This window comes from Lacerta agilis, chromosome 16, assembly GCF_009819535.1.
Source record: "Lacerta agilis isolate rLacAgi1 chromosome 16, rLacAgi1.pri, whole genome shotgun sequence".
NCBI classification, from domain to species: Eukaryota; Metazoa; Chordata; class Lepidosauria; order Squamata; family Lacertidae; genus Lacerta; species Lacerta agilis.
Window position 1 is genome coordinate 10,322,392 of NC_046327.1, and position 27,677 is coordinate 10,350,068.

The 27,677-nt window shown below is 44.1% G+C and overlaps 1 protein-coding gene across 1 annotated transcript; it reads left to right on the forward strand.

Moving 5' to 3' along the window:
* LURAP1L (leucine rich adaptor protein 1 like) lies at positions 1 to 23,022 on the forward strand. The gene is made up of 2 exons (XM_033173721.1): positions 1 to 959; positions 22,553 to 23,022. Exons 1-2 carry the CDS (start codon positions 696 to 698, stop codon positions 22,928 to 22,930), a joined length of 642 nt encoding a protein of 213 aa, XP_033029612.1. The 5' UTR covers positions 1 to 695; the 3' UTR covers positions 22,931 to 23,022.
* Positions 23,023 to 27,677: the final 4,655 nt, after the last annotated feature.

Here is a 27,677-nt window from a genome sequence, read left to right on the forward strand (position 1 = left end):
CGGACAACTTGGATCGAACTGGCTGCACCGTATAGACGAGCCAGTAGGACCGGTTGCATCGGAGGAGGAAGCGGAGTCATTGCGTAATTGTTGCTGGGGGATATAGAGGGAGCTCTTTCCACACGGGCGCGCGCCGGGATCGGTCAGCAGCAGAGCTGTGCGTGCTTATTAATCCGGGAGGGCGCTCACTCCAGTTGATCACTCAAGTCTACCGGACTTGAGAAGGGATCGGGATCGGGAGGATGAGGAGGGCAGCAGCAACTCTCCAAGAAGTCCCTTCTCCCTCCTGATCTTCCAAGTAGCTGGCTTCTGCTTCCTTGCAACTTCATTGCGGGGGATCTGCACTCTGCAGCAGCCCGGTTCGCGGCTTTTGTTTTTGTTTTCTTTCGGCGCAGGCAGCTGGTGCAACAACCGCAAGGGCTGGAGTTTTCAAAATCCAAATAATGCAGCTGCCGGGAAGCGGCGACAGCCTCCCGCGGCGGGTCACCTGGCCGGCTTGTCGCTGCTCGGCTGCCGTGCGCCCCCGCCTCTGACTGCCGTGGGCTGTGCGCCTGGATTACCGAGCGCGGACTGGCATGGAGAGGTCTGCGAGCGCCGGGCGGCGCGGCTGAAAAGCTCGCCTTTTCTGCGCCTCCCCTAGCCTCCGAGTGCAGCTCGCTTAATCCGAAAAGCCTCCTTCTTCCGCTTGCCAAGCCATGGAAGATTGCTCCGTGCCAGATCTCCGAGACGTCGAGCTCAAGCTGGGGCGCAAAGTCCCCGAGAGCCTGGCGCGCTCCTTGCGCGGGGAGGAGCCCGCCGTCTCCCTCGGCAGGGAAAAAGAGCCCGAGCAGCCCGCCGGAGGGCCTGCCACCCCCGGCTTCTGCGCCCCCCTGGGCTCCAGAGCCGCCATGCTCCGCAGCAGGAGCTCCAGCGCCTTGGAGAGACTGGAGACCAAACTACACCTCCTCCGGCAAGAAATGGTGAGTAGAGTACGCAGCTCAAGCGCCCTGGCGCACCGCCGCGAAACAACAACAAAGGACAGGCAGGGGTCTAACCATTACTCGGCACTCCTCCTTTGCACACCGCTCACTGTCTGCAAGCCTTGGCTTTGCGCTTGCTGGGAGACATGCCGAACTGGTGCGATTCTCGTGCAGTTCGAAGAGCCACGCTCCTTCTCTTTGGAGCGCCCCCCTCTCTTTTCTCCGCCAAAATAAATGATGTCAGAAACCCAAGAGTAAAGTTCTCAGCGGCATCGGTTACAAATTATTGGAGATAGGGCAGCTTCAGATGCCGAACTCATGCTAGGGCCAGTTTTTGAAGTTTTTAAAAAAGCAGTAGAATAAAAAGGAGAGTGCCTCTGAGCAGGTGAAGAAAGCACCCCCTTTTTGGAGTCAGGAGCCTAAAGATCTAGAATTAAGTATCCAGGCTTTGCTGCTCATAAGATAGGGGGTCCAATCAAGGCTGAGAATCCACATTTCTGTTTTTAGAACTGAATCCCGGAGGTGTTTTATTTTTTGCCACTGTGCTGTGCTTGTGTGTGGTTGGCGTAGGCGTGAGTGGGAGAGCCTGGCTGTGCTCTCACAGTGTTCATTTGCAGCACTTAATCCTCACAATAAGGCGCAGCTAGTCACCTGCCCACAAAACAGCTACAGGCAATTGTCTGTAGGCCTGGCAACTGGATCTAAAATGTGAGAAGTGGGTGTGATAACTCCACAGGAAACTCCCATGTTTCATGGCTCCACCTGCGGTCTTGCTCTAAAAAGAATGGAATCAAGAGTAGAGGGACAGATCTTGTGGCCAAGCCCTTATATGGAGAAAGAGAGAGGGGGGAGGGGGGTGTCCAAGTAGCATTTGTCAAAAATTTGTGCCTGCTGCTGGATCCCTCAATATTTATGTATTGACTCACACAGGGTTCAGTATACTATATTGAGTTTGGATGCTCTAAAATATAAGAAACGGTCCTTATGGGAAATAATATACCTTAAAAAGTAAGGGATGATGCCCAATTGTGGGTTTGGCACATTTTTTATCATGCTCAGAAGTGGTAGGGGCAGGATACAAAAACTTTTTAAAGAGGCGGTGCTTTCCATGAATCAGATTTTTCCCAACGAAGAGGCTTGCCAACAGACGTTTTTGTCTTTGTTTGGAATTCACTTTATTCCATCCCTTTGCCCCTGGAAATGAACTCCACCCACCCACACCCATTCCCCCCTTTTTTTCTTTTTCTTTTTCTGCCCCTTGCCCTGCTCTCAATGCCTTGATTTGGGCTTGGTCTTAATTCTGAATCTCTTCTCAGTACCATGGCTAGTTCCTGGAATATCATGATGTCATCATAAAGAAAAGGTGTCACCGAGCACGTGCAGAGTATACTCCTCCTTCTATTGAACTCCTGCAGCCACATACTTAGCTCGGGACCTTACTTTTGAAGAAGATAGATAACTGCACTGCTGATAACTTGCAGAATCAGGGATTCGTATGTTACGTGTTGCGTGTGGGAGATACTGTATGTTACACACTTGTGCAGGGAAAAATGACAGTCAAAATTTTGAAAGCCTAATGGGTTCTCAAAAAATAAGGCCTCTCAAGGTGCTCACTAACACTGAATTTTACCCAACTCCCATTGGATTTAACTTGTCTGGGTTGGTTGTCTCTATTCAGTTCACAGGGTCTGCTAATTATTATTATTATTATTATTATTATTATTATTATTATTATTATTATTATTAATACCCCACACATCTGGCTGGGTTTCCCCAGCCACTCTGGTTGGCTCCCAACAGAATATTAAAAACACGATAAAACATCAAACATGAAAAAACTTCCCTAAACAGAACTTAGATTGGATACAATCCACTGTTTTCATCACTGCACTGGCTTCTATGTGCAAAAATCTGATCCTGCTGTGATTTAAAAAGGGGGGACTTTTCCTATTGAAATATGATACATACTCTTTTTGAGGCTAGTTGTATATTTACTATTAGCTATTCAATAGCCCACCATAAACTGTCCCTCCGTGGTCTCCATTTATTTGGTCAGAGCTTGCTTGGGATTCCTGCTTAGTAGTTGCCCTGATTTGCTTCAAACTCGGAGAAACGAGAGGAAAGAACAATGGCCACTGAAAGGAGATCTTGGCTGAAGGGAGGCTCAGACCTTGGGCCGCTCTTCTCCAGCTCCTGCTTAAAGCGGTTATTTGGTCTAACGAGTTGTTGGCCAAGGCCTTCGTGCAGCTTTTCCAAACCCTACAGATGTTTTGCTGTCCTCCTTGACCGTTGGCTAAGCTGGCTGAGGCTTTGCATTGTAGGGGCTAGATGGGCTAGATCAGGCTCCCCCAAAGTAGCCCCTCCAGCTATTTTGGGACTACTGTTCCCATCATCTCTGACCACTGGTCCTGTTATCTAGGGATGATGGGAGTTGTAGTCCCAAAACAGCTGGAGGGCCGAGTTTGGGGGTGCCTAGGCTAGATGGTCCTTTGGATCCCTTCCAAATCTAATATTCTGTAGTTTGCTGAGCTGATGATAGTCCCAGACATCAGGATGGCTGCCCTATCGCAATGAGTGGAGGAGGTTTGCCATTAGCATGTGGTGGTCCTTTCAACTTCAGACTCTCACCATTTTTACCTCTTCCAGGAAAGTAGGGGTGCTCTTCACTGCTTACACATAGGAAGCTGCCTTCTCCTGAGTCCGGTCACTGGTCCACCTAGCTCAGAATTATGTACACCGACCGGCAGCAGCTCTCAGCGGTTCTCCTAGCCCTGTCTGGAACCTCTTGGGCTTGCCAGTCAGAAGGTTGGCAATTCAAATCCATGCAAAGGGGTGAGCCCCCGTTGCTCTGTCCCAGCTCCTACCAACCTAGCAGTTCGAAAACACGCCAGTGCAAGTATATAAATAGGTACCGCTGCGGCAGGAAGGAATCACAGAGTTGGAAGGTACACCGAGGGTCATCTAGTCCAACCACAGGAGTCTTTTCACCCAACATGGAGCTTGAACCCACGAACCTGAGAGTAAGAGTCTCATGCACTACCAACTAAGCTGTCCCTCAGCTGTGGCCCAGTTTCCCTTTCCACCCGGCGCTGGTTCTGAGCGCACTCATTTATTTAATCCTTTAGCAATCCACCATGACTTGAAAGAGGAACAGCAACATGGTTTGCCAGATTAATGCCTGGCTGTAGTGGAGCCACTAGCAACATTTTATGGATGTGTTTGAGCAAGGCCATCCCAGTTCTCCATGGCTTCTTATGCAGGCTACCGAGAAGAGCAAGGCAGGGGTTTGGCTAAGGCCATAACTGCAGCTGCAGTGTTGTGCCAGGAGGACAGCAGTTGCCAAATTGGCAGTATTATAATTAATAATAATAATTATCCACCCTTCGCCAGAAGGACCCAGGCCAGGTCTCAACAATTCGAAATTAATAGGAAAAACAGCTTGAAACAAATTCCAATTGTAGAATTGTAGAAAATGTACGTCTTAGGTGTCAAAAGGTAGGGTAAAGAGGCATGTCATCAGCATATGGCAAAAACAATATAATGAAGGTACCAGGCAGACCTCTATGGGAAGGATGGAGTTCCCCCAATTTCGGGGCTTCTGCAGAGAATGCTGTCTTCCAGACCACCAGCTGCTGAACTTCTGAGAGTGGCGGAACCATTCTCTGCTGACCTTAACACCCCAAAAGGTCTGTGCCATTCAGCCATAGAAAGTAGTACCCAGTCATGTGACTCTAAAGATGTGTGTTGCGTTGTAAGGAATGATGCAGTCAAATGTGAAAGCTTCTGGTGTTCTGGCAGTTTATTTGACAGCTCCACGGAGCTGATTATGGTGATGATGATAATTTTATTTATACCCCGCCCATCTGGCTGGGTTGCCCCAGCCACTCTGGGTGACTTCCAACACATATAATAATCAAACATGAATACTAAAAATTAATCCAATATTAAAAGTCGCAATAACTTTAAAATAAACAACTTGTATCAAATAAGGCAATATTCAGTAATCTATTAGAATTCAACAGTAAACGGTAAAATTAAACATCAGCAAATAATAATTAAACAGTTTACACTTATCATTTACAATTGTTGTTGTTGTTGTTTAGTTGTTTAGTCATGTCCGACTCTTCGTGACCCCATGGACCAGAGCATGCCAGGAACTCCTGTCTTCCACTGCCTCCCGCAGTTTGGTCAGACTCATGTTGGTAGCTTCGAGAACACTGTCCAACCATCTTGTCCTCTGTCGTCCCCTTCTCCTTGTGCCCTCCATCTTTCCCAACATCAGGGTCTTTTCCAGGGAGTCTTCTCTTCTCACGAGGTGGCCAAATCATTTACAATTACTAATCTATAATCAATAAAAAATAACAGCAAATCACAATGCATAAAATACTTCAAAGCATACAAACCCATGTAAAAGGACCATACTGAGAAACAAGGACACACAACATATATTTTTTGGACTCCTCTCTTCCCAGCTGCTTCTGCTGTTCTCAAAGTCCTGATCTGGGAAAGGATCCCAGGGCTGGAGGGTGGGGAAGGCAGGTGGACAAGCCATTGCCCGATGAGCAGAAAGTCTCTCTCCCCCTCACAGTTCTTGCTCTGGAGCAGAGCGACTCTCTTAGGAGCTCCCTAAACTTTATTTACAACAGACCTGGACAGTTGCAGGCTTCACTCATATTCAAGCAGCTGCAGAACTGTCTGAAAATCAACTCAGCAATGCATAGCGGCATAGCCCATGAGCTCTCTTGCCAATAGAGGTGGGCCGATTGAAATGAAGTAGTCCCAGTCCAGCAGAAGCTGGATTCAAGAAGTTGGTTTGAGGTAGACATTCCCCCAAACCTAGTGGCCTCATTTGTGCATGTAGTTCTGAACTTGAGGCATTGTTCTTAAACTGAAGTAGAAGGCTTCATTCAGGCAACAATGTTTCTGTCCGTCATACACTGACATGTATGAATTCATTGTAGGCATCTCCTCCTTCCTCCTGTTCACTGACATAGTTGAGGAGAAGATCGTGGTCTGTCAGTGTGTATTATCCATTACAGTCGTACCTCTGCTTACATATCCCTCTGCTTACGTAAACTTCGGGATACGTAAGCGGCAAACCTGGAAGTATATTTCCAGGTTTTTGCTACGCACACATGTGCTCTACTGCTGCATGTGTGTGTGCAGAAGTGGTCCCTCCAGTTGCAGAAACCTCGGGATCCAACTAGAGCTCTGGAACAGATCCCATCCACAACCAGAGGAACTACTGTACAGCTAAAAATTTGAACCCCCATGTTCAATGAGAGTTTATTTTTGAACACCAGATCCAGGTTGTGATCATACCATAGCCTCCAACATTTCTCTGATAAAAATTGGGGCGTCTATCCCTGTCCAGCTCATAGGCTTCTTAATTATGTTTGGCTGGTTTCTGAAGAAGACAGAAAGCTGGTATCTGTGGTCTGATCTAGCAAGGCATTTGCATATTCTTATAGCCCCTGCTCTCAGATCTCGAGATCAGACCATTGTTTTCTTTATCTACTTTGAGTTTGTTGATAGTCAGGACTCTAAAGTCATTGTGCTGAAATGAGGACTCCTCACCTGGAACAAGAGATCCAAGGTTGTTTCAGGTACACACCCTTGCTGACTATTTCAATCGTCCGTCTTAGATATCATTGTCTTTCTCTAAATATGAACATCTTTAGAGATAACAATCCTCCTACTGTTTATGTAATTCCTTTCCTGGAATGAAAGGAGCCGTTCCTTCTCATCCAGCTCACGTCAGCTCAACACCTCTTTGAACTTAAGAAGACAGAGGTTGAAGTGAGTTTGATATCCCAACAAAGCCAATAGTCCTGAGCAGGCCTGGTCCCTCCAGGATTGCTTTAGGATCTTCCCTGAAATGTTCAGCTTTCACGTTTAGAAAAGTCTCTGGCTTTTTAACTAGGGAAGGTATAGGAAATGACTGGCAGCAGCACCATTGGCTGAGACCCAAGCACACGGACAGGGTTCACTAGACTGATTTTGGGCAGTCTCCTCCTCCTCCTAGCCCCCTGGATGCAGACTTAAGGTGGCAGTGACTGGGAATCCACCTGCCATTTTGATTTTTCCACTAAGCTGTGGGACAGCGGATATAGCCTTGCAGAAAAAAAAACTAAAATGGCAACTGACTTCCTAGGTTTCTGAGCATTTGGGAGAAGAAGGAGATGGACAGGGGGCACCACTGAGGGAGTCCAGGCCCATTCCATGGCACTTTGCTGGAGGACCCCTGCAGACCCTCCAGATGTCCCTATTTTCCAGGGACAGTCCTGGATTTACAGAAGCCATCCTGGTTTCTGATTTGATCCTGAAATGTCCCCCTTTTCCTTAGGAAATCCCAATTTTTATCAGAGAAATGCTGGAGGGTGTAGAGTTATGCGACCCCCGAGCCCAGCCGTCCAGAGTTGCTGAGGTAATCCTGTCAGATGGGTGGGGTGTAAATAATAAAATTGTTGTTGTTGTTGTTGTTGTTGTTGTTATTGAGTAACAATATTTTCATCAGAGAAATGTTGGAGGGTATGTGGTGGAAGTGGTTGGTAGTCTGCCCGCCATTTTCATTTTCCCACAAAGCTGTGGGACAGCGGCTGTTGCCTTGCAGGAAAACTCAAATGCCAGCTGACATCCTAGGGTTGGCATCTGGGAGAGGAAGCAGGTGGGCAGGGGGCTTCACTGATGGAGTCTGAGCCCACTCCAGGGCACTTTGCTGAAGGACCTTTGTTGCCCTTGTGACTTGGAACCAGCCCTGCTATAAGACAAAGCACGCGGGCAATATTCTCCCCAATTCCTCAGGACAAAGTACTGTGCCTTCCTCTGTGTGGCCAATGAGCGCAAACATACTGGAAATAATAAACACTGTTTTATTTTATTTTTTAAAAAGTTATAAAATTAATTTGTATGTTATTAATATTCAATGTAATAATGTTTTTTACGTTCTGGCTGTTCTGCAATGATCCTCCAACCTCTTAGGCTCATTCATAACAACATTTCCACCGGCAGGTGTGTCACTAGAAGACTTGACGATGCAAATAGGCCGTGTTACTCAACTACCCTAATCCTTCCCAGTTTAATGTCAACAGTAGTAGTTTAGGGAAACAAACAGGTTTGTGGCTGCTTCCCGATCCATAATTGCTGCTGTGAGGAATTGCAAAACATTTTGTACTTCTCCAAAGCCTTGCAGAATATTTCCTTCGCTACAGTGGTAATGCAAAGTCTTCATTAAAACCCTTAAGGATATTTTCAGAATAAATAAATAAAGTAATCCCATGTCCAAACCATGCTCAAAACAGTAATAGCTCCTAAATATATTAGGATAAAATGTAAATATTAGTTTGCCTCAGTTGCGTTCAGAATATGCGCCGTTTTATTCCAAGCCTTTTATCAGCCATCTCATGTTAGCATTTTAATATTGCATACCGTGCTTGTAGTAATTAGTATTACTTTTCTTGGCTAATTTTTTTTTTTTTTGCAAGGGCCTCTGGGTAGAACAATTTAATACATGTAATGTCTAGCAAGAAAATGTACATTCGCAAAGCACATTAATAGAACAACCGAGTAAGCACAAATTTCAAGAGCAGAAGAGGGAGTAGGCTGCATAGTTCTTAGAGCTGTTTCTTACCATGATTCGAACATGTTTGTTTTCCATTGGCCCTTACGAAAGATATAAAGAGTGTTGGATTAGGAGACCGAGATCTGAATCTCCACTCACCCACAAGGCTCACTCGGTAACCTTGAGCCAGTCACTTTCTCTCAGCCTAATTTACCACGCAGGCTTGATGTTAGTGTACAGTGGGGAGGAAGCTAACCATATAGGAAACCTTGGAGGAAAAATATGGCATATAAATATAATAAATAATAAATAATATAACATAAGAAGGATGTGGTAAAGCTAGAAACATGGGATCGCAATAGTTGTGGTTTTTTTTTTTTTAACTAGGAAGATTATGATACTTTATTTACAGGTAGGTAGCCGTGTTGGTCTGCCATAGTCAAAACAAAATAAAAAATAAAAAATTCCTTCCAGTAGCACCTTAGACACCAACTATGTTTGTTCTTGGTATGAGCTTTTGTGTGTATTTGAAGAAATGTGCATGCACACGAAAGCTCATACCAAGAACAAACTTAGTTGGTCTCTAAGGTGCTACTGGAAGGATTTTTTTATTTTTTCATTTTGTTTTTATGATGCTTTATGTTACACATACAGTGGTACCTCGACTTACAAATTTAATCCGTTCCAAATGCACATTCGTAGGTTGAAAAATTCGTAAGTCGAAAAAGCAATTTTCCCATAGGAATGCATTGGAAACGAAAAATTCGAAAAAATTCGTAAGTCGAGTAAACCGCATCTGAAATTCGTAAGTCGAGTAAACCCCATCTAAAACTGCCAACGGATGTCCTTTGGATGTCGAAAAATTCGTAGGCATGTGGGCACTTTTTTCATTCATAAGTCGAAAAATTCGTATGTCGAGTAATTCGTAAGTTGAGGTACCACTGTACATGGTCTGTGGCCTACCAAGCCTCAGGGACTGTTACTAGCAGCAAAAGAACAGCAGTTGGGGCTTTAATATGCCTCTCCCAGTGCAGCCAAGTTTACTGTCCCTTTGCTGCTAATAGCAATATGGGGACAATGAATCATAGAATTGTAGAGTTGGAAGGGACCATGAGGGTCATCTAGTTCATGGCGGGAATCTTTTGCCCAACATGGGGCTTAAACCCATGACCCTAAAGGGGCTCGTGCTCTATGGCTGCATCAGGTCTTAATGGAGAGCAGAGGGTTTGACCTTGTGCCCCCCAACGACCCCCATTTCTGACCTCAGGCAAGCAGCATGGTACTTTGGAACTGCTGGGAAGGGAGGTTAAAAATGGTTTGTGCGGGAGAGAAGAGGGCAGGGGAGAAAGAGTTGAGGGGAGGTTGTATCTGTGTAAAGGTTGTGCGTCTGTGTGATTGCGTTTAGGATGTCTGTGTGAGGGAGGCTGGGGGAGGATGGGTATTGGGGATGAGGAATGAATCGGTTGCCTGAGTGAGATTGTGCAAGTGAATGTGTTTGTGAGAGAGAGTAGGCATGTGTGAGGGGAAGCAAGCGGGACACCAGACCTGGCCCTGTCCACTCCCAGGTCCTGGCATATGGCCCCTGACTGACCACCCACTGCTTTATGTGGCCCACCTTGACCTTACATTGGATTAACTATTTCTACAGCCATTTCTAAAGGAAGTTAGATCAGCCTCCCTTAACCAGGAATGTTCCCATGGAGAAAATCTTTCCAAGAAAATTATAGATCCAGCACCCTTAGGATTCAGAGAGTTGGAGGGCGGGGAGAACAACCCTATTTCCTGGAGATGTTATTACTGGCAAACAAAAGCTTTGTGTGAAATGGTCCCTGGTATCTCCAATTAGAACAGCGTTGTTGTTTTTTTCCAACTGTGTGGGACCATGTTGCCATTTGGGCAAACATGCAGAGAGTGGCTGGGGAAACTTAGTTGGGCAGGTGGGGTATAAATAATAAAATTGCTGTTGTGGTTGTTGAATAGGACACCCCTATTTTCATCAGAGAAATATTGGAGGGTATGAGCTTATTGGCCAGGTGTGTGTTCCTCGGGATATTCAGTTGGGAATATCCCTCCAGCCATCGCGCTGTGTTCTGTACGCTCCTGTTAACGTTTGTGCCTATAAGTATTTATTTTTAAATCTTAATTTAGCTGTGTTTTCATGACCCAACCCTCTCTGATCTCAAGTCCACAGTGCAAGGCTCTAAACCAATTGGATTAAGAGGGATCAGCAGCTCGAAAATCCTCACTCACCTGTCCAAATTCAGGCACACACCAAAGTTGCCCCACTCATACCACATATGGTATATATAGTATGTGCCGTGACTCCAAAGAATGAGCAATGTTACCGGGAGGTGGGGGGGTGGGGTGGGGGCTAGGGAGAATTTCATGTCAAGGCAGGCATGGATAATGTGCAGATTTAAAGTCTATCCCCTGGATGTTTATATGACTCAGCCACAATTCAGCCTTCTTGCTTGAGACAGATGTCTAGAACACATAATAATGAATTGATAGTGTGCCATCTGTTCCAAAATTCTCTGACACCAGCAGCCGCTCCTTATCTCTGGGCACTGACCTAAATGTTTACACTTGTATTACTGTGTCTGACAACATCGGTAAGTTTCTACTAGGGATTCTCTAAGCACATTTCTTGCTCCCCTACGAGGAGAAATGTGTGCCACATAAAATGTAGCCTTCCCCCCGCCCTAGTCTTTTTATTAAACAACTGCAATGTCAACCGCACTAATTCAGGATAGCTTTGAAGATCTCCAGTCCACCTGACTTCATTCATCCCTGTTTCCCAAGGACATGAAAGGGGGAGAGGACACATTTGAGTTTCAATAGCTGTCTTTTCATGCTGCCGATCTTTCTGGTGCCATATGCTAGACATCTGTCTTTTATTACAATCAGTCCAGGCTCGTTCAGGGATAGATGCGATGAGTTATCCCCCTGTTTATATTAGTTTTCATGTGTAACTAACCTCTCCTACAGATCTAAAAAACCTTCGGACACAACCTTGACGTTACACGTGGGCTCTTAAATCTGTGGATTTTGTTAGGCTATAAGGGCTGCTCAAGTCCACACTTCACACAGCTAGGGTTTCCAGCCCTATGCAAAGAATTGTGATTGCAAGTGTCTGGCATCTTTGCAACTGCAATCATAAAAAGTGCAGGTTGTTGTTGTTTTTTCAAGGGAGCAATTTTTCTGGGTCCAGAGTACTTCCACCCTGCATCCCTCCCCACACATGAACAAACTAATTAAATTTCAAATGAAGAATGCTACAACTACAAGTTAACAGGATGAAACTAATTATCCAAGTAGTTAGCAGCTTCTCTGCTCCTTTCAGGGTCACTATTCTTTAAAAGCTCCCAGTAGCCAGGCTACGCCGGGCAGGTTGGCACTGCGATTGCGTTTTAAGACAATTTTAAAATAGGGAATGGGCAAAACCAATGTAAAGATTACTCATGCTTCGGTGGGGTGTGTGGATGGGGGTATTGGTTCTGGATCTGGTTTTCAAGATTCAGGGCAGCAGTGTGGCATGCAACAGCCTGTTTCTTAACTCTTGTGCTTGAAACCATTCCTTTGCATACTTTTCTAAGATAAAGGTAAAGGACCACTGGATGGTTGAGTCCAGTCAAAGACAACTATGGGGTTGTGGTGCTTCTCCACAGACAGCTTCCCAGGTCATGTGGCCAGCATAACTAAACCGCTTCTGGCACAACGGGACACCGTGGTGGAAACCAGAGCGCATGGAAACACCGTTTACCTTTCCGCCGCAGTGGTACCTATTTATCTACTTGCACTTTGACATGCTTTCGAACTGCTAGGTGGTCAGGAGCAGGGACCGAGCAACGGGAGCTCACCCCGTCACGGGGATTAGAACTGCTGACCTTCTGATCGGCAAGCCCTAGGTTCTGTGGTTTAATCCACAATGCCACCCGCGTCCCAAGCATAAGGCAGAACAAAAGAAACACTGTTTACCTTCCTGCCACAGTGGTACCTATTTATCTACTTGCACTTTGACGTGCTTTTGAACTGCTAGGTTGGCAGGAGCAGGGACCGAGCAACGAGAGCTCACCCCGTTGTGGGGATTCGAACTGCCGACCTTCTGATCAGCAAGCCCAAGAGGCTCAGTGATTTAGACCACAGTACTACCCACATCCCTTTTGTGTGCTTTTCTACTATCATGTAGACAAGGGGCCTCGCTGCATTGTTTTAGAAACCTGGTGGAACTTTTTTTTTTTTTACAGAAACATAATGTCATAATAATAATGATAATGATAATAATAATAATAATAATAATAATAATAATAATAATAATAATAATAATAATTTATTTATACCCCGCCCATCTGGCTGGGCCTCCCCAGCCACTCTGGGCAGCTTCCAACACAATATTAAAATACAATAATTCATCAGACATTAAAAGCTAACCTAAACAGTATGCATGTGAAGCTTTCAAAGTTTTCTTGATTTTTTTTGCTGTGTTTTATTGAGTATTATCCATCAATCAATCATCTCATTTCTATGCTGCCTTTTCATAGTTCCAACGATGCTCAAGGCAGTTTACCACATAAAAAAAAATTACCAAGCTGCAAACGGAGCTAAAGTGGTAATAAACAATAAACCAAGCAAAACAAACTGAACAATTTCCACATAAATCAGAAGATACAAAATATTAACAGCAGCAACTGCACTTCACAGGAACAAAAGACCCAAGCAACACTGTTGATGTTTTAAAGTGGATTTTAGAGGTGTTTTTATCTATATTTTTACTATGAACACCACTTAGCAGGTTTTTATAATTAAGTGGTCTATGAATCTTTTCAAAGATAAATAAACATGTGGCAGCAAATGTAATTCATAGAAGAGGAAGGTGACAAGATGCGCTCTTATAGCATCATCCTGAAAAGCGATGTCATTGCTGCAAAACTGCTTTTTTTCAGAGCTCTTATACAGTGGACTCTCCAGATACGAACTTAATTTGTTCTGGGGGTCCGTTTGCACCCCCAAAAATAATTTAAATAGAGGCACGCTTCTGTGCACGGTGCGATTGAGCACTTCTGTGCATGTGAAAGGTGTGCAGAGCATTTCTGCACATGCGCATGTGGCGAAACCCAGAAGTATACACTTCCAGGTTTGCCGTGGCTGTAACCCAAAGATTCCATATCCAGAGGTATACGTAAGTAGAGGTACGACTGTACTGGCAAAGTAGGGTTGCCAGCCATGCAGGACAAACGCCGGCTCTCTTGGCCTGAAGTGGGATGAGCCCTGCACCCCATAGTCAAATTTGACTGGACTTCACCATCAAGGCATCCTTACCTTTTTTTTCTTTTTTGAAAACCTTTTACACTCGTATCTTGGTTCTCAAACACCTTGGTTATCAAACGCCGAAAACCCGGAAGTAAGTGTTCCAGTTTTTGAACATTTTTCAGAAGCCGAACATCCGATACGGCTGTCGGCTACTGTTTCCGGGGCACCTGCACCAATCAGAAGCTGTGCCTTCCGGAACAGATCAGGATTAGCGCTTTTGTTTTTACTGTTCTCATCCTCTTCCTAGTTTTAGTTACAGCCTTCTGGAATGGATTAATCTGTTTTGCATTACTTTCTATGGGAAAGCACGCCTTGGTTTTGGAACAGACTTCCAGAATGGATTAAGTTTGAGAACCAAGGTACCACTGTACATGATTGTGACTTAACATTTGAGTAAGTTCCAGTTGGATAGCATTTTGCTGCACAGATCTTTAGGAATGGGGGGGGGGAGGCTTGATTAATTGATAAAGATGAAGGCTGAAATGTATTTAATTAATATAATTTCATTGGCATCATGTATATGTATGCCACTGTGCCAGCAGAAATGCAAAACATTATTCATCTCTTTGCAGATGTAAATCATTAGCTAACCCAACAGTGAATTGCCTATAACGTTTAAGTTCTCAGTCCCTACGTTTAAAATAGGTGATGAATATCTTGCAAGTGAATTTTCACCCTATGACAGCACTTATTCTGTATGCAAGACGTAGGTTTGATGAGCCATCTATGCAATTATTATTATTATTAAAGTTACCAGGTGTTTGGACGGGTGCCATCTTCAAGTGTTGTGCTTCCTTGCTGTAGCTTTAAGTTAGGAGTGGACAGATAACTCTACTTCCATTTTATGTCACTTCTATCCTATAGTGGAAACTATGACAGCCATCAGCCCCTCGACTTACGAATTTAATCCGTTCCGAATGCACATTCGCAGGTCGAAAAATTCGTAAGTCGAAAAAAGCGATTTCCCCATAGGAATGCATTGTAAACGAAAAGTTCGAAAAAAATTGTAAGTCGAGTAAACCCCATCTAAAACCGCCAATGGATGTCCTTTGGATGTTGAAAAATTTGTAGGCGTGCGGGTACTTTTTTCATTCGTAAGTCGAAAAATTCCTATGTTGAGTAATTCGTAAGTCGAGGTACCACTGTACCTACACCAAGAAGGTCAAAGGCTTTGACAGAAACTGTAACAACAGCTCTTTTTAAAGAAGCAGTTGCTTCAACACTTAGTACTCTGAGGAAGATGTCAGGTTACTTGTTTGGATGGGAAATCCATGAGTAGCATTGTCCCACCCATTCATTTTTTATGTAATTTGGTATGCCTTCAGCTGTAATTCCTCTATATGGGAAAGGAGTCAAAATGAGGCTCAGAAGCCATCATTACGAGTTTCTATGAAGTTTGCACCGTATAATTTAATTGGAATGTTTGGGAGACTAAATAGGTTAAGATTGCAGTGATTCAGTCCCCAATCTCACCTATCTGAGTTCAGGTCTATTAGCGAAATGGCTCCAACACTGGTCTACAGCTATGAAAACGTTGGGCTTATGTTTCAGTCCTCGCTGTGAATGGCGGCATTCAGTCTGTCCAGCTACAAGCGAGTTCACGCTGCATGTAGCCAGAGAAATTAGATGTGCTGCTGACTGCACAACACCCTTGTATTTCCTTTCAAAGGCCTTCAGGATGGGGTGGGCTGTAAATCTTGCTAATTAATATAAACAAATACATGAAAAGGTTGTACTCAAACCTTCAAGCAGTGCTTAAATCAGGCCTCTCTCCTCTGAACCCTGGAGCTGGATTCCAGAATAAGGAAGGGGATTGAGTCTTTTTCTCACCCAGTCTCTGTATAAAGCACTGCTGTCTTTCAGTATTCTCCAGAGCCTTCTCCCAGTGACCTTGTCTTGATGTCCACACTGCAGCTTCCACCTTCTCCTGTCAGTGCTTGTCAGAATTCTAGTGTGATTGCTGCTCCATACTTTTCAAAGATGGCAAGCAGAGACATCACCTTGCCGACAAAGCTCTGTATAGTTAAAGCTATGGTTTTCCCAGTAGTGATGTATGGAAGTGAGAGCTGGACCATAAAGAAGGCTGATCAATGAAGAATTGATGCTTTTGCATTATGGTGCTGTAGGAGACTCTTGAGAGTCCCATGGACTGCAAGAAGATCAAGCCTATCCATTCTGAAGGAAATCAACCCTGAGTGCTCACTGGACAGACAGATCCTGAAACTGAGGCTCCAATACTTTGGCCACCTGCCCATCCGATGATGAAATCATCTGTGGCATGATGCAGGCATATAGTAGAGTCTTCTGCACACCTGCCTTCCTTAGTCATCTGTCATATGAACTGCAGATACCCAGATTCATGAATACATGTGGCTGCCAGTATTGAATAGGGTTAAAAAAATGTAGTCTATCCATCGAGGCAGCTTGACTTTACTTCTGGTTCACACATTAGTTTGAAAGTGAATGGAAAGAAGCTATAATCAACTAGCCTAAGTCTCAGTGTTGAGCTTTGACTTTCATTGGTTCCATATGCTAGGATGCTTGGCCCCAATCCAGATGTGAAGGTGCTACATACACCTCTCTCAATAAGCAAAAATAAATGCTAGTGGGGTAGCACATGAAACCATCCCTTAAAAAACAGTTTGCTCCTCAAATGGGTGTTTGCATGTGCAGAACCTTCCCATTCATTTTGAGGCGGCTGTACCAATAATTGTCAAAGAAGATCTAAGTACCAGAGGAATAGTCTTATTGTTCTGTGTAGGATCTTCCACTTCACTTTTATGCAACTCCACTGGTTCGAATTGAGGCACCCTGGTACAGATATAATTCAGCAAAGCCATAACAGATATGTAGCAATTGGTAATGGTAATATTTTAGGGTTGACTTGCATGCCCTTGTTTCCACCACTGGTTTTAAACCTTCACAGTCACCTATATTGAAGCCAATATCCTGGTTGGTCTCAGCTGCCCTTTCAATTAGCCGTCCTATGCAATTACAGGTTATAGCAGCGTGGCAAGGTCCCGAACCCTCCCGGGATGTTGTAATAAAGACACATGAAACAGTATTTTGGGTTAATGGGTGAAAAAAGGCCACAACTTTATTGGTTACAGAATGTGAGTGGTATTGGCTTAGGCACTGGAAACCACATGAGTATATCTGACTCCTGCCCGTCCGCAGGAAGTCTTGGAAGAGCAGGAAGAAAAGGGGGCGAGTCCTCGGCCGCGGGCAGTTTAAATAGCCTGAACCACGCCCCCTGACCATCCAGATTGGTCGGCCAGGGATGACACGGCTGAGGACCCCCCCCCCATGGGGCAGGGGATATCCCGTGCGCGTACCCCGCAATGTCATTTCCCCCGGGAAAGTGAAATGGCTTCCTCACGTGCTTGCTCATCACTTGGTCACCAAATGTCAATGCCATTGAACTCATCACATGCTCCACAAGCCTTATTGGGAATGAAACAAGAGGCAATACATGTGTGATGAACCCTTTCATGGGACGGGGTTCTGTATGGCTTTCCTATAAATCTTAGATGCTGCACTCCAAAATGCACAATTCTCCAGAATATTTAGAGCTACCACTGAAAATGATACTCAGCACCTCAATGCACTTGTAGTTAATCCAGATTTCACAAGGTGGTTGCTTCATTGTTTAGATTGTCATAGTCAGTCCCTACAGTCCCTTGCAATATGAGAAAAAGAAGGGATGGTCCACACTGCAGAAAGTCAGCCAGTAACGAGAGAAGTGTTTATACAATGAATAGCAAGCATTTAAAAAAAAAAAAAACCCAAACCACCAGCGGTATAGCTTGTGGTTATTGCTCACATCCTACATGTGTGTACATGAGGGTGTATTAAGGTTTGGAAAATTTAATCTATATTCCACACAAAACAGGTCCAACCTAGCTATAAAAATAAAATTGGAACTCTGTATGTGTGCTGTCAGAAATATTTTCCATATAGATAAGAGATGAAATGAAAAACATAATAATAGGAAAATAGAGCACTGATGGGCAAACAATATGAATGGAAAATGGTAATAAAACCGGGCACGAGCCAGCCAAAATTAAAAACATTTCAGTTTCTTTGAGTTTATTGAAGCATGTGCCTAAACTTCTCCAAGTGAAATCATCGGGACTTAATAGTCCTGAATGGTTTGTGCCTATCGTTCAAATGCAGCCTTTAAACGTAACATCGCTTCTGTTTTGCAGGGTTCTGAAGACTTGGGAAGTGGAGGAGAAACTTGTAGAGTGGCAAGGAAGTAGCATCCTGATAAAGTGGATTGTGGATTGTAACTCAAGCTTGCCTTTTGGTTTCCACCACTGCATGGGTGTGCTGGTTTGAGGCATCCTATATTTCATGGTTAAACCACTGTGCCTCTTGGGCTTGCCGATCAAAAGGTCAGCGGTTCGAATCCCCGTGACGGGGTGAGCTCCCGTTGTTCGGTCCCAGCTCCTGCCAACCTAGAAGTTCGAAAGCACATCAAAGTGCAAGTAGATAAATAGGTGCCGCTCCGGCGGGAAGGAAAACGGCATTTCCATGCGCTGCTCTGGTTTCGCCACATGACCCGGAAAAACTGTCTGCAGAAGCAGACAAACGCCGGATCCCTTGGCCTGTAAAGCGAGATGAGGGCCGCAACCCCAGAGTCGTTCGTGACTGGACATAATTCTCAGGGGTCCCTTTACCTTTATATTTCATGCAATTTTGTGAAATTGACCCTGGCAGCTCCATATTAGCAAGCCAAGCCATCTTAGACATGTTGGCACCAATAGATAAAATCAATGCTATTTTTCTAAAAAAAGAGATGCTGGAGCTCACCATGAACTTCTCCCTTGTTCTCTTAGAATGGCAACGGTGCCCACCTGAGAGGTGCTGGAACTGAGCCCCTGTGAGCACCAGCTGAAGGGAGGGGGAACCAACCTGAGTAAAATATTACTGCAGCAGAATTGTCGTGTGTGTGTGCGTGTAGACTAAAGACAGCCTTCTTCAACCCTTCTACTTCCACAGAAACACTTGCATGCTGAAACCTTGAGCTCCAGTCTTTCCTCCACATTTGTAAACAAGACTGACTCACTGGTGCTTGGCTGCTCAGCAGAAGGCTGCTAGGAAATGCTCCCTGCCAGGGGTACCATCTTGAAGAAAATATTGAATATCTTGTTTTGTTAGTGTTGAAGATATAGAAAGGCATTTTACTATATATCAAGTTTTTTAGAATCACAGTCAAGAATCACATAGTTCCATCCTTATTTCAGACATTGTTATATATTCATGTATCACCATATTTTGCGGATGATATCAGCCAGCCCTACTCCAGACCATGTATGAGGATTTCCCCCAGCACTGCTAATCATAGAAATGGACACAAAGTTGGTGTGGGGAGGATTGAGAACAGGGTGCTGAATGAGATGGGCCATTGGCTTGATCCATTAAGCCGATCTTGTGCTTTTAAAGCATTGAAAAGCTACATCAGTTCCTAACTGATCATACCATGGCTGCTGTTATTGTAGTAGCTACCCTTTGAGAAACTAGGCTCCATTCCCATGCCCGCTTACTTGGAAGTAAGCCCCGTTGACCTCAGTAGGGTTGTCTTTTGAACAAGCAAGTATTGGAATGCACTGTACTCATGTTGCTCCCAAGCTATTATTACAAATGGGAGGAAATTTGCTAATGTGATAATGATCGCCCTTTAGGCTTGGGTGTCTCTCTCTCTCTCTCTCTTTACATGTATTACTGATTGCACATGGAAGACTGTTTAGGCAAGATGGGTAGAGATAGGCGAGTCTTTAATCACGATTGCATTGCATTTCTAACATAATGATAGGTTGGAAGTACAATTAGAGCTACAGCTGACAACACTTCGGAATCCACCTTCCAGCTAAGTGCTTGTGATGCTGCCCTGTTGGCAGTTTAAAATTTGTTTTCCATAGAGGAGGATTCGAAGGCAATTAAAAATGTCATTAAAAAAAAATTCAAATAATATTTGTGATATGCTTGAAAAAATTGTGTTTCTGCATTCCAAGATCTCCAGTCCTACATGGCAAGGGAACAGGTGAGAAGGCAGCTGGAAACACAACTGTAGCTCCATTCTGCTGCCATCTCGCAAACAAGACTTCAGGATTCAGTCGCCCAGTTTAATGAAATAATAGTATCAAGTAAGGTAGAAGAAGGAAATTATGTAGGTTTCCCCTTTGTTATGTAACCAATAGGAGCTGTTCAACCACCTTACAGGGTCTGCCCCCTGGCGCGACCTAGCCAATTACAGAAGAGCTTGGTGGGCGAACACTCCTATCAGAAACAAGTTAACTAACAGAGTTTGGCAGCAGCCAGTCAGTCTGGCTCGGGCAGGCTCACAGGCAGCATGGGTTGTTCTTGAAGTCTAGTTCTGTTTTCAATAATAAAGGACAGTTGGAACCAACACAGCCTCTGCCTCTTGTTCTTGCTGAGTATCTAACACCCTTCAAATGCATTTCCACCAGTGTCCCATCTCCCAATTCCTTCTTTCTCTCTCATCCTACTGCACCAGTCACCACTGCTGATCTAAACCACTGAGCCTCTTTGGCTTGCTGATCAGAAGGCCGGCAGTTCGAATCCCAGCAACGGGGGTGAGCTCCCGTTGCTCTGTCCCAGCTCCTGCCAACCTAGCAGTTCAAAAGCACGCCAGGGCAAGTAGATAAATCGGTACCGCTGTGGTGGAAGGTGAACGGCGTTTGTGTGCGCTCTGGTTTCCATCATGGTATTCCATTGCCCCAGAAGCGGTTTAGTCCTGCTGGCTACATGAAAGCTGTTTGTGGACAAACGCCAGCTCCCTTGGCCTGAAAGCGAGATGAGTGCCGCAACCCCATAGTCGCCTTTGACTGAACTTAACTGTCCGGGGTTCTTTTCCTTTACCTTACCAGTCACAGTTCCTACAGGGATGGGGAACGTTTTCCCTTCTGTGCAATTTTTTGTGTGCCACGTACCAACAGTGGCTGGGCCCAGAGGCAAACGTGGGCAAAACAGTGAATAGAAATGTCACCATTCTGCAGTAGGCGGGTTTCTATACACCCCTCCCTGTCTTCCCACTAGGTGAGCACATTCCATCCCTGCAAAGCCATTTCGGGGTTGGGTCTGGGGGACGGTGTGGTTGGAGAAGGTATTTGGCCAGCCAAGTGTCCAGAGGTCAGATGGAGAGACCTGGAAGGGACCACAATGGGTCCCCATGCATGAGGTTCAATCTTCACCTGCCCTTCACCTGCTTTTCTGACTGACTAGATCTGGCCTGTAAATGCAGAATTAGGAGAGTGGGAGGGAATGAAGGGCAGGGCGAATGAAGGAAGCTGTAGGGTAGAACTAGGTTCATTAGAAAGGCGGGTGGGTGATGCAGAGGACAGAGGTGGGGCATGGGAAATGAGGGAGGAACAGTCATGGAAGGTTCACAAAATATGAGAGGAATATAAGGGGAGGAAGGAGAGCAACAGATGTGGGAATTGTGGAGGAACAGCAATAGTGCACCAGTACTTTGGCCAATAGTCAGGAACCATTTGATCCAAACCACCAGAGCAATAATTTTTTAAAAGAAGGCAGTGTGTAATTCGGGATATTTTTACAGACTTGAGATTTTAAAAGAATCTATGGAAAGAATTATATGAGGAATAAAAAGAGGAGGCTTGCCAAAACAAGATAAAGAGCTCACTTCCTCAGAGTCTGGAATGTTTTTTTCTTCCTCCAGTTCATTGTGAGTGAACAATGCAGATGTTATATTCATATATAGAAAAACAGAGGGCTTAAGCGAATAGAATAAAAGACTACACTACACTACACAATAATTTGTTTATATATATATATATATATCTCCTTGTTGACTGAAATCGTTTTGACTATCAACATGTATTATGTACCATTATACTATGCCACAAAATATTGTTTGTGTGTTTTTGTGCATGTATCTGAATCACAGCATATCTAGTGCATATCTTTATTCTTAAATACTCATTTTAAGATTAGCGTTCTTACTCAAAATGAGTCAAAGGTGTGATGCAGCCGCAGCTGTTCTAGGCTGCATCAACAGAAGTCTAGTGTCCTGTTCACAGGAAGTTATATTTAGGCTTGCCATACGTCAGGAAAATTCCTGACATGTCCTGGGTTTCAGGTGTACAAATGACGTTGGGGGGAATGTTGCAAAATTGGCCAAATGGCAAGGAAAACTTGGATATATGGCAACGCGATGGGGGTGGGGAAGCTCCAAAAGCTTAAAATCATTATTTGGTGGGGGGAGGTTTCCTCCAAAAAGCTCAACAACCCTAGTTATTATTCCCACTGTTCTGACTTGGTTGGATCCCACTTGGAATACTGTGTCTAGCTCTGGGTACCACAATTTAAGAAGGATATTGACAAGCTAGAATATGTGCATAGAGCGACCAGGATGTTCAAGGGTCTGGAAACTAAGCCTTATGAGGAACGGTTGAGGGAGTTGGGGATGTTTAGCCTGGTAAAGACGAGACTGAGAGGAGATAGACATATCTCAAGGGCTGTCACATGTAAGATGGAGCAAGTCTATTTTCTCCTGCTCTGGAAGGGAGGACTCAAACCAATGGGTTGAACATTAATGCATTACTAAGAAAAGCCTGTGCCGGGTCACATAAAACAGGATGAAACTGAATTATTACAACTGTGTGTCAGTTTGCATCCGTGGATGAGTAGATCGATCTGAATCCAATGTACTGATCAGTTGTTCTTCTGCACGCAGGTTGATCTCCGAGCCACAGATGTCAAACTAATGCGGCAGCTACTGATCATTAATGAAAGCATCGAATCGATCAAGTGGTTGATTGAAGAAAAAGGAACGATCACCAGCAGAGGCAGCAGCTTGAGTGGCAGTCTCTGCAGCTTGCTAGAGAGTCAGGAGACCTCATTGAGAGGCAGCTACAACAGTTTGCAAGACGGCAGTGATGGGCTGGATGGAATCTCCGTGGGGAGCTACCTGGACACTTTGGCGGACGATGTCCCCGGCCAACGTACTCCTTCAGACATGGACCAGTTCAGTGACTCTTCTCTTATAGACGACTCACAGTCCCTCCATAAACACCCCAAGATTGAGTCTGACGAGTACTACTGTTTTGGTTGATGAAAGTGGAACTTTAGGAGGGACACATGTGCACTTGTATTTATGATTCTTCTATGCTGCTATTTGTTTTAAGCATTTTGAAAGCACCTTTTTAAAACACAATCTATTTTAAACCTGCTTTAGTTTCTCTGCAGTTGCTCCTAGATTTTGTTTTCCCCTCCTGGGTGGTCTTCTTCTTCTTCTTCTTCTTCTTCTTCTTCTTCTTCTTCTTCTTCTTCTTCTTCTTCTCTCTCTCTCTCTCTCTCATCTTAAATTATTGCTGTGATTTCTTTCTTTCTTCTCTTTTATAATATAACTTTTGACCATTTTTTTTACAAAAATATATCTATATATAAAGGTGAAGGAAATTAATTTTAACTTCAACACAAAGTGTGGAAATGAACTTTTGCTGAATTCTACATCTGATTGACAATAAAACACTTTCTGTTATCCGTTGATTGGAGGTAAAGAATTCTTTCCTCCCCCCCCCCCCTTAATGGTATAAGTACATACTTTTTCATAATTCAGCTGGGAGTTGACAAGGAAAACAGCCAAGCAGTGTGGTGACTGGTGGAGTTTGCTTATTATGGGCCAGAACGAAATGCCACAAAACTCTCCCCATAAAGCCAATGCACACATTCGGGAGAGAAAATATGTGATAACGCCTTCCTGGGCATTATTGACTTCAGAATGGAAATCACACATTTCAGGAGGGGGGAATCTGTTTCTTTAAAAAAAAAGAAAAACATATACATAAATATTTAGAATACGAATGAGAAGGCCAAACCACAAACCCTTTCCCTGGCTTGCTAGCTTTCCACATACCAGGAAATTATGACACAGAAGATCATTCAAGAATTCAGCCTGTAGTCCTAAACACATTTACTAGGGAGTAAGCCTCATTAAATGCAGTGGGAAACATCTGCTAACATGGTGCAATTTCTCCTCCCACCCCCCCCTTACCTGCAGCACCCTAACTCCCATAACTGGCTCCAAATCCTCTGTGGCAAATTTGGGGGTTGTGCAGGGAATCCCTTGAGCCAACGGTATCTATTTTGCAGGCAGATGAATGCCACTGGATTTCACCCTGTGGGACTTCACCTTTATTATACATGGGGCACTCTTTGCCACATGTATAATAAATATCATCATCATTTATTAAATTTATGCTCTACCTTTCAACTCAGAAGTGCCCTGGGACATATCAATCTACTGAAATACGCAAATCAGTACAAGAACCATAGAACCACTTAGAGACTACAGTGATTCAGCAGTATACAAATTATACAATAATTAATATACAAATATTTATAATTACAGTGGTGCCCCGCTAGACGAAAATAATTCGTTCTGCGAAAATTTTCGTCTAGCGGGTTTTTCGTCTAGCGAAGTGGCAATGACAGCCGCGCTTTCGCTAGACAAAAAAAAAAAAAAAAGACGGAAAATTTTCATCTTGCGAGGCAGCCCCATAGACTTTTTCATCTAACGGGGCAGCCTTCCACTAGACGAATGCCTTCGTCTAGCGAGTTTTTCGTCTAGCGAGGCATTCATCTAGCGGGGCACCACTGTATTGTGTGTGTGTGTGTGTGTGTGTGTGTGTGTACAAACTATTGAAATAAAACCAACAATATCAAAAAAGTATCAAAAAAAAGATACGCCTCACATACAATTAGTGAATAATCAAAGGCATCTCCAAGAAAAGATATATTTGGGACAATTAGGTCTCCTTTTTCTCCTTTATTAAAGAAGAACAGGGTCTTTCAATGCCATCATCATCACAGAGGTGTCTGTGTGTGTGTGTGGGGGGGGAATATAATGATTCAAAATGTCTAGTAAACCATATCAGTAGGTGGTCTCGTATTGAGTATATTTGGTGAGCCAACATGACAGTGATGGAGGACTGAGGATCGGAGTGATCGTTCTGTGGTGTTATGGAAGTGGACGAAGCTGAAGCGTAACTTTTTAATAAATGTGTTTTTTAATAAATAAATAAATTTTAAAAAGACAAAACATGAGACCATCAAAAAAAAGGAAAAAATCAATAATCCAGAAGCAGTCTAGGTCTTACCTCACTCATTCCAGTAGGCCTGAGAAACAAGTACAGTTGGTACCTCAGAACTGGAATGCAATCCGTTCCAGAAAACCGTTTGACTTCTGAAACGTTCCAAGGCATGGCTTCCGATTGGCTCACAGCTAGTTTTTTGTGTTCTGAGGAATGTTCGAAAACCGGAGAACATCCAGGTTTTCAACGTTCAGGAGCCAAAACGTTCAAGAACAGAGCCATTCGAATTCCGAGGTAAAACTGTATATCTTAATCCAACACCTAACAACAGGCAGGAAATGTAGCCATTCCAGGCATGTCAGCCCCAACTTGACACGCATTTGGGGTAATTAACTTTTTGGCCTTCCTTCTCCTGTGCAACCTCCAGTCTTCCTTAGGCATGTTAATTGGCCTTCAGTAAGTAGTTCCATCTCAGATATTAAATACATTTAGTATTTGAAATGTAAATTGTTTGACCCAGTCCTTAAATGTATGAACACCTTCTTTCTTTTCTACTGCATGCACCAGGGAAAGGGAAGAAGAAGAGAAGAAGAGTTTGGATTTGATATCCCGCTTTATCACTACCCGAAGGAGTCTCAAAGCGGTTAACATTCTCCTTTCCCTTCCTCCCCCACAACAAACACTCTGTGAGGTGAGTGGGGCTGAGAGACTTCAAAGAAGTGTGACTAGCCCAAGGTCACCCAGCAGCTGCATGTGGAGGAGCGGAGACACGAACCCAGTTCACCAGATTACAAGTCTGCCGCTCTTAATCACTACACCACACTGGAACTTGTGGCTTGTACAGTGATGTTGTTCAGCAATCCCTGACCATTTGTTGATTGGCGCCAATGGAAGTTGTAGTCATAAAATCAAAGAATCCTAGAATTCCCAAGTGCTGAATCTTATGCGGCCAAAATGACATGCCTCACATACACAAACGGTAAGGGGTCAATAGGCTTTGACTGAGCATTCCCAGGGACCACACCGAACACTGAGGGTGAAGTGAAATGAGAGCATTCTGGGGGAAAGAGGGCTTGGGCTGCTGAATTCAATCCCTGAGCAGGAGCACATCACACGGCAACATTTCTGTGCAGGCCCCACCTGTAACCATCAGTCTTGCAGTCCAGAACCATGTGCGGTATTTGTCTCCACAAAGACAGAAAAGCCCTGACTCCATGCGAACCACAGAGCCAGGAGTAGGGACATTCACTGCCAGCCACTGAGTGCCGAAGGGCCTCTTGCTCTGTGTTCAGCCTTTTGCTTTGTGTTCAGCTGCAGGGAGCGCCACAAAACCCCCGTGGAAGGGAGCGCGAGACGCGGGAGGCACCAGATTTTAGCGTCGCACAAGGCACCACTGAAATTTGACAACCCAAAGTCTGCCTCTGGCCTTGAGCTTTCAAGCAGTTGAGAGCAGAAGTCATAGAATTGTAGAGTTGGAAGGGACCATAAAAGTCATCTAGCCTGCAATGCAATGCAGGAATCTTTTGCTCAAAGTGGGACTCGAACCCACGACTCTGAGGTTAAGGGTTTCACGCTCTGCCATTTGAGCTATCCTTTACTTTAGCCAACACAGCATACTTCCTTTTCTCTTCTCAACTCATGCTTTATGGGTCAAGTTGTGATTCTAACTTACTTTAACCATTGTATCTGAAAAACAGGAAGATTCTCTCCCACTGCCCGGCAAGAATATTCGAGCCAACTGTGTGAGTACAATCAGAGGAAAATTACATTTATTCTGGGAAAATACTGCAAACTAATAATATTAGGAAATACTAATAACCTGAGACGTAGGGTATGAAGCCTGGAACACTCATACCTGCTTATTTGGAATCTTGTAAAGACTTGTTGATATCTACTGGTTTTGGGTCTCTGACCTTAACTGGAAAAAGTGGAAGGCTTTTAATAACACCTTCAAGTGAAGGGATTTGCTTCTGTTTTTTTTTATTTTGTGTTACTTGACCAAAACACCTTTAAGATGAACAGGTCTGAAGCTTACAATTTTATTTTTATTTTTAAAGCACCACGTATTGAAAGTTTATCTCCTGCTAAAACATAATAGCGCTCAACTAAGCTAAAAGATTCTCAGGTTGTAAAGGATTATCATAAACCTGTCTGGCTGCGTGCAGGAGAATCATCTTAAAACAAGCAACTGCTGAGGCTTCTGCTAATCCTAGTGACTGCGCATAGATAAGAACAGTTAAGGGACATCCTATCTTTATTTAAACATTTTAATGATGCGGCACCTGAAGTTCTGGGTGGGGTTTGTTGGTTTTTCAATATGGCTAGTCTAAGTATGCCTCATGTCTAAGCATGGGATCTGCCTTCGCCTTTGTCTCCCTGGATTATAGGATTTCAGATTAGATGTTCTCAGGCCACGGAGACCTTGGAATACACCTGTCCAGCTCTATGAATGGAGCAATGTAAACAATTTCTACGGAGAGCTGAACAAATTTTCCACTGCCTTGGGTAACCCTAGGCTCAGCTATACAGCTGCAAATAAAACGATGTGTGTTTTAAGTGCAATATACAATGTGGCACTAGATGGCGATAGTGAGCCTTATGGAAAATTCAATGTATTTTTAAAAATGCTTTTTTTTTTTTAAGCATTTTCAGAACATTTTTTATATGTGTGTGAATTCCACCCCTGTGTGTAAGGAATGGAAACTATCACAAACCACCAGCAGTTTCTTTGGTGGCCAGAAAACAGTTGGATTGTACCTGTAGTAA